Below are 11,596 nucleotides of genomic sequence, written 5' to 3'. Positions count from 1 at the left end.
AAATAGGGAAATCACAGAGGATCGAAATTCATTGGATCAAGTTCAAAGTTTTGAGACATCAAGACAATGTAATACATACGAATGCAATTGCCTTTTCAGTGAATTGCTTTTAGAAAATTGATTGCCTCAAAATTCATGTTCAAAAAATTATGAATGTACCGAAGAACAAAATCTGAGATGACTAATGAATTTTTTTCTAATACGACACATGTTCAAACAGATTGGTTTTGGATATTCGTCCTCGAGAACAGCATACAACTGAATTTGTATATAAGAGAAAATTGGTTCTATAAATCTGTGAATGAAAATTCATCAAAAATAGGAATGAAAAAGTCCGTGAATTTGTGACTATTATTGTAACGTTAAATCTTCATTTGTCGACCGATCTGCTTAGTAATTTATATTCACACGAAAAATAAACATTACTTCTTATAAAAAATAAATAAAATTGCCTTTTCAATTGGATTGCAGCTCTATTTACTCCAATCGTAAAAAACCGTGAAAAATTGTGTTCCAAGGTGAATGAAAAATCTCAGAGAGAAATTTTTTTCAGATATATATTCACACGTACAAAATTGGGTAAAAAATGACTGTAGTAAATATAATATTTTACGTAACACTATAAAGCTTCCGCTAAAGTCTGGAGGATAAAAATGTATCCAGGAATACAATGGATTTACCGAAGAGCGTAATGCGACTCCAGTGGCTCGATGAAAAAATAATTCAACTTATCTCGTAAGTTCTCTGGATTTTTTCTCCAGGGTTTTCTCTCTTGTTTCATTTTACATATTGGGATATTCACGAGGCCAAGCAAATCAGTGTCTTTCCCTCGTTCATTTTGTCCTGGACTTTGTCACTTGCTGTAGATTTTTCAGCCTGAGCACTCAACATTGCACATACGAATGTCAGAGCTACTCCAATTGTTGCACTGTAGAACGCCCAACCTTTTGAAAAACAATCCAAAAATAACAAAATAACCGATAGGTTCATGAATAAATTACCAATAATTATATGAATTATTCCCCTTCATTACCAAGATTGCAGTCTCCAAGTAAGAATGGCCCAGCTTCGGGGCCGCATATTCTTAGGACCCTTTCCGCTCCCCATCCAGCTGGATACAGTATCATTCCGAATAAATAAATAATTCCAGCGACAGTCTGCGCTACTCCAGCAAGATTGAAAATACTTTTACGTCCGATACTCTGCACGCAGCAGCCAACGAGTGCTGCAAAGACTGTCAGTGCCATTATCGATAATCCAAGTGAGAGAAAAAAGAGCGATGCCTTCCAGCAACTGGGGAAAACTGATGGATCCGTAGCCAAACCATCTGAATTAAAATTTGCGCAATTCATTTTGTCATGGAGTAGAGTGCACCGGTTGAAAATGCCCGCCGTTGGGTAATCCAGTTGTAAACCATTTTCTGTTTTAAAAAAAACAAAATAAATTGTCATATTCGGTCATTATAATTGTCAATTGCCTCAATGTTCCAATGATTTTGCAATATTTCAGAAATTTCTTGGTAACGATTTTATTATTGGAAGGATTAAATTTTTAATGGGTGATGGCTTTTTTCACCAGTATTTTTGGTTTTTGGCGGCCCGACAATCCACTTTGGAGTAATGACAGCAGAAAGTACAGCCATCATAGCAACCAGGGACAGCAGGGACCACAAGAGGCTGCGCCCGGTGACTATCACATAACACATCCTTGCCACCACCTTGTCCTCAAGTCTGGTTTATCTCATCGTCAGTGTATTTATCTCTACAACAGAATAAAATTATCTAATGAAAATGCAGGACAAAATAGTGTAAATAACTCAACCTTCGCGTTCCGGTTTAAACAAATAATTTAAAAAAACATTCGATTTTTACATGATAAATATTATTTTTACCCGAAATTCGTACTGAAAGCGTGGGAATTTGTAAACCCTACAATTACCAGAAAATATTCCCCCGAAAGACGGTGAAACGAGCAAAATAACAACTGCGAATAATTTGAGATGATTCCAGGAAGTTCGGAACAGACCGTGTTCCACTTTATGGCACATGGTCGATGGTCGGGTTCCTTTTTAGCAATCCAACTATAATCAGCCTTGTCCCCCCACTGCTAAACCTATCCACCGAAAAGAGAGCAGAAAACTCCCTTTCATGTTGCGGTAAATGTAACGAATCGATTTTAACCGAAAGGGGGCTTGACCCTTTTTTATTATATTTTTCTCTCAATCCTGAGTGCAATAATCATGAAAATGGAAGTAAAAAATTGGAAATCGGTGGAATCCGTCGAGATAAATATAAAATGTCCAATTATTGGTGCAATATCGAAATATTGCATTATACATATTCTCTCGATAGCAGTCTCCTCAAAATATCTCGGGATTGACGAAAAATATCGATTTTTTCATAATTACCTTTCTTATAGCAATCACTTTCCTCTACAAAAAATGTATAATCAAAAATATCGCTATCTCTCTTTCATTCCGAGATATTCCCCAAAAATTGGTCGCAAAAAAAAAATCGGTTATTCCCCGCCTACCGGTTCTCCACACGATTGCCAAATTAAATTTCCCTCAATTCAGATACACGAGATTCTAGGAATTTCAATTCAAATTTCCGGATGGATTTTTTAATGAAGTTTATTTTATGGGTCTTTACGTATTCTTGTTCCCCTGACATTTTGAATCAACTCAAGAGCATTCATTTGCCATCGAGCGATGTTATCGCACGGAGCGATTTATCATGACTTCGAATCAACAGGCGAACCCCATGGGTTCACCCAGACGAATTAACGAGGCAAACCGATTTGCATCGATTTATCTGACCAGTCAAGGCATCACACCGTCCGTAATCTAAGAAAATATCTATGAAAATCGCGAGAAAAAAAATCAGGGGTCTACATAAATCAGTCAAAAAATCGTCGCCGATTTCCTCGCGTTAATGAATTATGAGCGCAATTAAATTTACAAAATTGCGTTGATTTCGCACTAATTTTTTGTTGACTTATTGAAGACATGCTGAATTTTATCGCGTGTCGAGAGATTCTATTTGCTTCGAGTTTCTTGAATCTCTCCTCTCTGTAACTCACCTGGATTTTCCAGTCCACAAGTGCATACCACTTCATGCCTTTTTACTCTGTTACTTCAACATCTTCTCTCATTCTCCTCCCCCTCATTTTCTCATCCAGTAAAATGGGAATGGATGATACTCGGTTCAGGAATGATAATTAAAGGTAATATCAAGGTGAACTAGATTTTCATATTTTTTTATTAAGATAAATCATTAATAAATCCGTATTTCGGTTGGTATTTTTAATAAATGGGCATTCATTGTTCTGGGAGAAATTATGAGATATGGAATAATGAGTTTCAGTTAAAGATTGCGGATGAATCATTTTACCTATCTCTTTCAGCTGGGAAATTATTTTATCTCCCCAATGTGCGATATGCGGAATAATTTAATATTTTTATGTCGATTTATCTCAAATTAAATGAAATCAAATCAAATAATCATATTGATAGTATTTTAATCCGTTCTATTTCAATTATTCAATCATAATTTTCGAATAATCGTGGATGATTTGATTTTTATTCAGCATTTTATAGCTATCCCATCAACTTTGATTTTACTATTAATACATACTCTATGGCATGTGTTCTGGTTCTCCAAACAGTACCAGATCTGCAGGGGTATTAATGGAAGGTTCTTAGAAAATTAAATAAACAAGACTTCTCAATCCATCAATCATCCAGATTAACCACAATTAATTGCTCTCATACAGCCCTCAGCTGGAGGCTGACACTTTTTTTTTTTATGAAATCCCTTTTATGAAATCTCCTAGACGACCGAAATTTTTCAACGGTCCATTCCAAGATTCATCTCGTCACTATGACTTGAATTGAATTTCGTGGATAATCAATTGTTGTTATCAAATTCTGATAAAGTTTTTATAAAAATTGAGACAATTGACATTAGAAATTCAGTGAATTCTTTTGTCTGTTCAAGTGTGGAAGGCATTGCTATTATTAGCGATGAGCGTTGGCGAGACTTATTCCGCCTATTTTATTTCTTTTTTTTAATTTTTTTTTTTATAATAATAATGTGTCCGCCGGAGAAGCGACCGGAAGTTCCAGCGTCTGCTCGGACATGAAATTAGATAGGACTCTTCCATTTACTAGACATCAAATTATTTAGTGTTTTTATCTTTATCTCATTATCTTTTATTTTCTTCCAAATTTTTTCATTTCTAGGTCGCATTGTTGAACGATGTGTCACCGGGTGACGGTTCGGGCTCAGAAAAAATTTCAGGCACCGGAGATTCCCTCTCTTCAATCTCTAAACACAATCCCTTTTTCGTCTCCCTTCCTCGATGACTAACAGTTAATAATTCATAACTACAAAATTAATTTTCGTTCATGAAAAAAAAAAATGTTCACTTCCCGATTTTTTAAAATACTGCAGAATTTTTTTTTCCAAAAAATTAATTATCTCTAATTAACGAATTCTTCAATCTTCAATCTTCAAAATAAAAACATATTAAATTACCTGTTAAATTTCCTGGATTTTTCTGTTATTTTACACTCACAAAATATTTATATCAGAAGTTTATAAAAAATAAACAATAAACAATTGTATACTATAATTGTTAATGATGAATAGATTCATGAAAAAAAATGTCTATAAAGAGGGAGAACTAGAGAAAATGGAAAAATCTGAAAAATGAAATGACACGGCATTATTCCCATATTATTTCATTCCCAATATTTCCATGGTAATTGTCCGTGAAAAATTACGATACGGTCAGATAAATTGCGTAATTCTGAGTGAATATTTCTGTCTGCTTTGGGTTCTTTGTCTGAGTCAATGGTAAGAATGCTTAGAGCGTTTTCCCCTTTGATTGGTACGCATGAAGGAAAAAGTCGCGTAATTCGTGCGTGCACACGCATCATTTAACGCCCGGCAAACGCTCATGGCAATTAGAATGCGTCGCGTGTGGGGAGATGATGGACAGACGAACCATCGTCTTTCATAATTCCTTACTTTTTTTTATTTAAGATTCATTTGTTCCCTCCGGCAACATGTCGACTGCGTAGGACGTGGGGAGCAAACTAACGCACATGTACAACCGTCAAGTTATGATTTAACAACAATGGAAATTATCTTCGAAAATTTGGGATAAATCCCTAACAAAATCGACACCTCAATCCTCTCACCTAGTCTAGTAGAAAATTACCCTTTAAATTTTTAATAACAATTAAAAAATAATGGTAATAATCGAATAATAAATTAATTTTTCATTGAATCCGTCAATTTGTTCACGCCATTTTGCTAATATAAAATATATTGTAATAAATATTGGAAATTTGAGCAATAATTATACTGACTTTTTTATTTATTGGAAATTCAATCGCATTTGTCATTCTCTCGAATTTTTAATAGACAAATGAAATATTTAGTGAGCGGTGGTAATTGGAGAATTGAATTCAAATTCATGTAATTGGAAATTGAAATTACTTTGTGACTGAAATATCAGGGGTATGTGGTGTTATGGTTTTATTTTTGATATGATTAGGAGACATGAATTGGGCACTCAATTCGGGAGAGAGTTAAGTGAACTGAAATTGCTGAATTATTTCTCGATACTTTATTACCATTTTACAATGGAATAAGGACATGTTAGGGTGAAATGGAAGAATTCCGCCCCCAGGATGCATTATTCATGAAGATGACGGTTAAGAAAGTCCACCGGGACTCAATTCTACTGTTAAAGAAGTGGTGAAGTTCTTTTCAACGCAATCCAGGAATTAATGAACGCATACTTCATTCGTGAGTATAAATAAATAAAATGATGAAAGTAATGAAAAATGTAATGAGATAAATTTTATTTGAAATTTTAAGCAAGCGATTGAAATTAACGACGACAAAATGATGGGACATTTACTGTCTGGTTTTAATTGATATTGAAATTAAAATCATGTAATTGAAAATTTTGCGACTTTGTGATTGACATTTTTGTAAATTTTTAACAGGTGACCGCAGACGATCGAAAGTAAAATAGAAAATAGTAATAGACAATGCCCGCATGAAGTTGTAGAACAACCGCATTCCGTATTTCTGTAAAAAGTTTTCCGCATTCCGATTTGTTTGCGGAAGAAGCAGAACGAAATTTTGTTTTATGTTTAGAAATGAAATCTCTCGGTCATTCCATCATTTCAATTACACTTCAGGGGAAATGTAATTCATGAATCATTAATTACTGGAGATCCTTAAAAAAATTAATTCTCAATCCCAAATTATCGAATCGATTCTCGACAAATTCTCGTACACTCCAAAAAAAATCTCGACTAAAAATTTATAAAAACATGAAACCCGATTTTATTTTCTCGTTTCAAACATTTAATTCATCAGAAATGATTGTATGAGTGCACACACATTATCGTAATTATCCTGCCCTAATGTTCTACTAAAAAATGAGAATCCAAATTTTTTTATTAATTCGAACTCACCGTTTGAAAATTCAAAAAAAATACGGGCTTCTTCACGTCATCACTCCCTCAGGTCGCCAGCTTTCATTTGACAGGTAGGAATGGCTGTTTTTTTAAAATGAGATCGGATGGTTTGATAAAAAATGATTCCTGGGTGTCCCGGGTGTCCTGGAGAATTTCTTATTGAACTGGCACGTTGGACGTGCCGAGCTGGACTGAAAACCGAATGTGGAAGCGCAAACGGAATCGGTGTAATGTTGGAAGAATAAACGGCAGAAGGCACACATCAAGGGAAAGGGGAGAAAATGAAAGAGAGAGAGAGAGAGAGACAGAGAGAGAAGAGAGAGAGAGAGGAGTGGACGTAGAGGACGTCGACACGAACAAGTAGGAAGACATCCCATCAAATAAAAAATATTTCGAGGAAATGCCAAATCAGTAATTAGCAAGGGATAGATTAATTACATGTGTAATGGCTCTGGGATATAGGTCAAATTGACCACAAGTCACTTCCGTTCGGCAAAAGCCGATTTTTCTGATTTTCTTCGTTTTCTCCATTTTTTATAATTGCAGGCATACATTCTGTTGACGTATGTCATGCGATTTTTTAATAAATTGTTAAGATACTTTCTCGATTTTGATGAACAGTGGTCTTTGCTGATTTTCTCAGGTTGCTAGGTATTTACTGAATTCAAATGGAGCGCTAAATAGTGTGCGTCGGTAGAGATGCGCAATGGTTCACATCTGGCATCACTGAGTTGACGATAAATGGCGGCACGCGTCTGTCGAGCTTTGTTCTCTTTATAAAATTTTCTGGTTTTTTATTGTTGTTTTGAGGAATTAGTTGTTTTATAATGTCGAAGGCCAAAGTTCCGGCGGAGTGGAAGAAGCGGGTCAAGTTGGAATATGTCAAGTTGAGGGAGAAGAAGAGGGATAAAAGAGCGGATGAGGTGAAAATCGCGTGGAACCAGAATCGAAAAGTTATGACGGGTCAGTTCAATTTGTTTTTTTATTCTTTCATTTTGTCTTGGGGTGATTTTCTCCATTGAAATTTCATTTCCAAATCACCATTTTGTTGAATTTTCTTTTTAATTATTTAAGTAATTTGAAATGTAAGATTTATTTTATTTTCATGCAATTATTTTTCCAGTCTCCGCGAATTTGGTAAAATTTTTTTCACCCAGTGTTTTTTTTTATTAAGAAAATATATAATGATGACTTACGATTTTTGGAATTAATTGAGTAATTATGTGTTTTCATTCCGAGTCATTGAAGCAGTTCAGATAAGAATTATTGTCCAGCGATTCGAGATTACTCAGTTGATGCATCGTCCTGGGGAAAATAAAAATTGATGAGCCTTTTCTTAATTGATTTCCAAAGTAGATCTCCTGGTTGCTGAGCAGAAACGTTGGGCTGATGGCAAAGCAATGTGGCTGGCGATGCAGGATGTTCCAGCTCATGTCTCCTGCATGAAAAAGGGTGAAGTCACGAGCTCCGATGGAGATGTCCAGAGTTTTCCCGTAAAAATCATCAACGCCGTCACTCCAATTCCGACAATGTACACCTGGGCTCCCATACAGCAGAATTTCATGGTTGAGGACGAAACCGTTCTCCATAATATACCGTACATGGGGGATGAGATTCTAGATCAGGACGGAACGTTCATTGAGGAACTCATAAAAAATTACGATGGAAAGGTGAATTCAATTGTTTCCACCCTCTCATCATTTTTTGTTTCCGAATCTTTTCGGTTTTTCCACCGCAATTTAGTCGACTCAATCGCTCATCCTATGAAAATGTAATTTCACCTCTAGGTTCATGGAGACAGAGAATCTGGATTTATGGATGACCAACTGTTCGTCGATCTGGTAAACGAGCTCGTGAAATACGAGAAGGATGATAAAGAGAAGGAAGCACCAAGGAGAACTAGAGACGACAAGGAGAAGAAAGAGGTCGATGTGAAGCATGAGAAGTCAGAGGAGGGAAAAGAAGATAAGGATATCTCCCGTTTTCCCTCGATGCAGGTCTTCAACGTGAGTTGAGAGTTCTCGAAGATAGATTCAAATTTAATCCATTTATTCCTCAAATTTGCGCATTAAATTTATTGGATTTATTTCTCAGGCGATCTCGAGTCAATTCTCTGATAAAGGGAGACCAGAAGAGCTCCGGGAGAAGTACATCGAGCTGACAGAGAGGTCTGATCCTAATGTACTGCCTCCAGAATGCACTCCAAACATCGACGGAGTAAATGCAAAGAATGTACCTAGGGAGCAAACGATGCACTCTTTCCACACGCTCTTCTGTCGGAGATGTTTCAAATACGACTGTTTTCTCCATCGTAAGTTCTTCACTTTTTAATTCATACCGAATTGAAATTTATCCGAATATCTCAATCCTTTCAGTTGAATTGAATTTCTACTCGAAAGAAAAATTGATAGTTTGTAATATCCCTCGGGTATTTCTTCCCATATTAACAGCAAAAATATTGTGATTCTTGATTTATGAAGCAGCCAGAGGGACCTCACCGCAAGGTAATCGAGAGCTCAGAATTGTCCAATTGTTTTTTTTTTTTAATAGCGCAGAGTCATCAAGGATTCACCTCCACAATCACAATTTACTCACCGTTTCATCGCTCGATTATTCATGGAATGCTTGTCTCGAGGACGTTTATAGCTTTGTAATGATATTTTATTTCTCTAGGGCTTCAAGTGTGTCACCCTGGGCCCAATTTGCAAAAGAGGAAAGGCCCTGATCTCAAACCATTTTCGGATCCCTGTGGTACTGAGTGTTACATGCATTTGGAAGGAATGAAGGAGAAATTGGCAGCTCAGGCAGCTGACATCAAGGACGAGGAGGGGGATGACAAGCGTCCTCGTAAAGTTCGTAAACAAGCGAGTGTTGATTCTGGTAATGAGGCAAGTAGTGAGGACAGTAATGATAGTAATAAGTACAGCCAGGGTGGCAGTTGTCAAGACTTCAAGCAAAATGTGAATCAAGACTCAAAACCTGAGGAGATGGAGGAGGAACAGGCGCAGCCAGATCACCAGAGTCCCTTCACCCTGTTGGGTCTAAACAAACGAGTAAAAACCGAAAGTGAATACTCATGGACAGGCTCAGAGCAGAGTCTCTTCCGAATTCTCCACAAGGCATTTCCAGGTAATCCCTGTGCTCTAGCCCAGATAATGCTCACTAAAACCTGCCAGGAGGTGTACGAATTCGCCCAGAAGGAGGAGCACGACATTCCAGCTATCGAGAGCATGAAGGACTTCACACCACCCAGGAAAAAGAAGAAGAAGCATCGCCTCTGGTCCATGCACTGCAGAAAAATTCAACTGAAGAAGGACTCGGGTGCCAATCACGTGCACAACTTTGCCCCCTGCGATCATCCTGGGAGGGCCTGCGACAACTCCTGTCCCTGCATTCAGGCCCAAAATTTCTGTGAGAAATTCTGCCAGTGCAGCACCGAATGCCAGAATAGATTTCCTGGCTGCAGGTGCAAAGCACAGTGCAATACAAAACAGTGTCCTTGTTACTTGGCTGTCAGAGAGTGCGATCCTGATTTGTGTCAGACATGTGGTGCTGATCAGTTTCACATCACCAAGATATCGTGCAAAAATGTCAGTGTCCAGAGGGGACTCCACAAACACCTGCTTATGGCACCATCTGATGTCGCTGGGTGGGGAATTTTTCTCAAGGAATCAGCTGCCAAAAATGAATTCATATCTGAGTACTGCGGGGAGATCATCAGCCAGGACGAGGCTGATAGGAGGGGCAAGGTTTACGATAAATACATGTGCAGCTTTCTGTTCAATCTTAATAATGATTTTGTCGTTGATGCCACGAGAAAGGGAAACAAAATACGATTTGCCAATCACTCTATCAATCCCAATTGCTATGCCAAGGTCATGATGGTTAATGGCGATCACAGGATTGGAATTTTTGCTAAACGAGCTATTCAGCCCGGGGAGGAACTGTTTTTCGATTACAGGTGAGTTTTTTGTCGTTCTAATCGGGTTTTTAATAGGAAATTTATTTTAATTCATATTTCTACTGATTCCACTCATGAATAAAAAATATAATTGGACTCCTATTGAAATTGCCATTTTTATACGAAATTGAATCAGTCGCAAAAAAATTAATTACATTTCCGTTTTGAGTCGAGAATTTTTAGGATAAATTAGATAATTTCCTAGAATTGAAAAACATTAATTAAGCAGATGGAAACGGCAATAAAATGGAATTTTATACGAAGGAAAATCGTTTGATTGCAGATATGGACCGACCGAGCAGCTAAAGTTTGTTGGAATCGAGCGTGAGATGGAGTTCCTCTGAATCATCGAGGAGAAATATCTTCACCAGATGTTGTAAATACCTATGATTCACGTGATCTATTTACCCCATAAACCCTGAGAAACCGAACCCTATATATTTTATCTTTTACTCCTTTTCATATGAAATAAAAAAAAATTGATTACAGATTCTCGTTATTCTCATTCATCATTACACGTTCAATTTAAATTCCTGGTAATATAAAGGAGAGGTTCCCATCGAAACATTGAATAATTATTTTATAACATGGCAATTTTATATTAATCTTAACATGCGACTGTTTCCCCCAAAAATGTTATTTTTCCTAGACATGTCTTATTCACCCTAAAGTCGGGGTAAAAATTATTTCAAACTCAATACGCTAGGCGATAATACCAATAATAATAAAAAGCTTTTTATTTTATACCTCGGGATACCCTCATCCCTTAAGGGCAAACATAGATCGTTATCTATTAATTTTTTTGCAGAAGTTATAGTTAGTCAATCGATAAAAAATTTCCACCCTTACTATCTAACGGAAATTTATAAAAAAAAACACCCTCCGAAATTTTCATTCCATTCCTAATGATTTCATCTACTGCCCTACAATTTTTTATTGAAAAAGCAGAAATAATCAAGCATTGCAATAATTTCTAAACTGGCAGTAATTTTGAAGTCCGTGACGCGCAAGTAGAAATTTCCTTGCGTGGAAAGACGGGGTGCACCTGTCTAAACCATTCCCACTAGATCATCCTGTTCCCCGCCCAATTAATCACCCGTTGAATTAATTAATTACCTCATCACCGTAATAAC

The 11,596-nt window shown here is 36.8% G+C and overlaps 2 protein-coding genes across 4 annotated transcripts; one reads left to right on the top strand and one right to left on the bottom strand.

Moving 5' to 3' along the window:
- Nucleotides 1–551: 551 nt before the first annotated feature.
- Nucleotides 552–6,720, bottom strand: LOC105265328 (lipoma HMGIC fusion partner-like 2 protein). Its single transcript, XM_011302766.1, has 4 exons — nt 6,500–6,720; nt 1,576–1,761; nt 1,034–1,420; nt 552–944 (listed from the first exon to the last, which is right to left on the bottom strand). Exons 2-4 carry the CDS (start codon nt 1,703–1,705, stop codon nt 799–801), a joined length of 663 nt encoding a protein of 220 aa, XP_011301068.1. The 5' UTR covers nt 1,706–1,761; nt 6,500–6,720; the 3' UTR covers nt 552–798.
- Nucleotides 6,721–7,243: 523 nt separating this feature from the next.
- E(z) (histone-lysine N-methyltransferase E(z)) lies at nt 7,244–10,953 on the top strand. 3 transcript variants are annotated; one of them, XM_011302764.1, is made up of 7 exons: nt 7,244–7,465; nt 7,859–8,172; nt 8,290–8,508; nt 8,597–8,813; nt 8,983–9,006; nt 9,176–10,463; nt 10,747–10,953. In XM_011302764.1, the coding sequence occupies exons 1-7, from the start codon at nt 7,330–7,332 to the stop codon at nt 10,805–10,807; spliced, it is 2,259 nt and encodes a 752-aa protein (XP_011301066.1). In that variant the 5' UTR covers nt 7,244–7,329; the 3' UTR covers nt 10,808–10,953. The 3 variants fall into 3 exon arrangements, with proteins under 3 accessions (XP_011301066.1, XP_011301065.1, XP_011301067.1); XM_011302763.1 differs by having other exon boundaries at nt 7,856–8,172; XM_011302765.1 differs by lacking the exon at nt 8,983–9,006.
- The last annotated feature ends 643 nt before the right edge of the window (nt 10,954–11,596 follow it).

This window comes from Fopius arisanus, unplaced genomic scaffold, assembly GCF_000806365.1.
Source record: "Fopius arisanus strain USDA-PBARC FA_bdor unplaced genomic scaffold, ASM80636v1 scaffold00029, whole genome shotgun sequence".
NCBI lineage: Eukaryota > Metazoa > Arthropoda > Insecta > Hymenoptera > Braconidae > Fopius > Fopius arisanus.
The sequence above is the reverse complement of the archived record's forward strand: the minus strand, read 5'-3'. Positions and strand labels throughout refer to the sequence as shown.

What these genes read in the sequence shown, in the direction of transcription:
- LOC105265328 (XM_011302766.1), bottom strand. Translation starts at nt 1,705, where the DNA reads ATGTGTTATGTGATAGTCACCGGGCGCAGCCTCTTGTGGTCCCTGCTG. An exon ending in GCCAAAAACCAAAAATACTG is followed by an intron (nt 1,421 to 1,575) that starts GTGAAAAAAGCC and finishes TTTTTAAAACAG; the next exon opens with AAAATGGTTTACAACTGGAT. An exon ending in ACTTGGAGACTGCAATCTTG is followed by an intron (nt 945 to 1,033) that starts GTAATGAAGGGG and finishes GTTTTTCAAAAG; the next exon opens with GTTGGGCGTTCTACAGTGCA.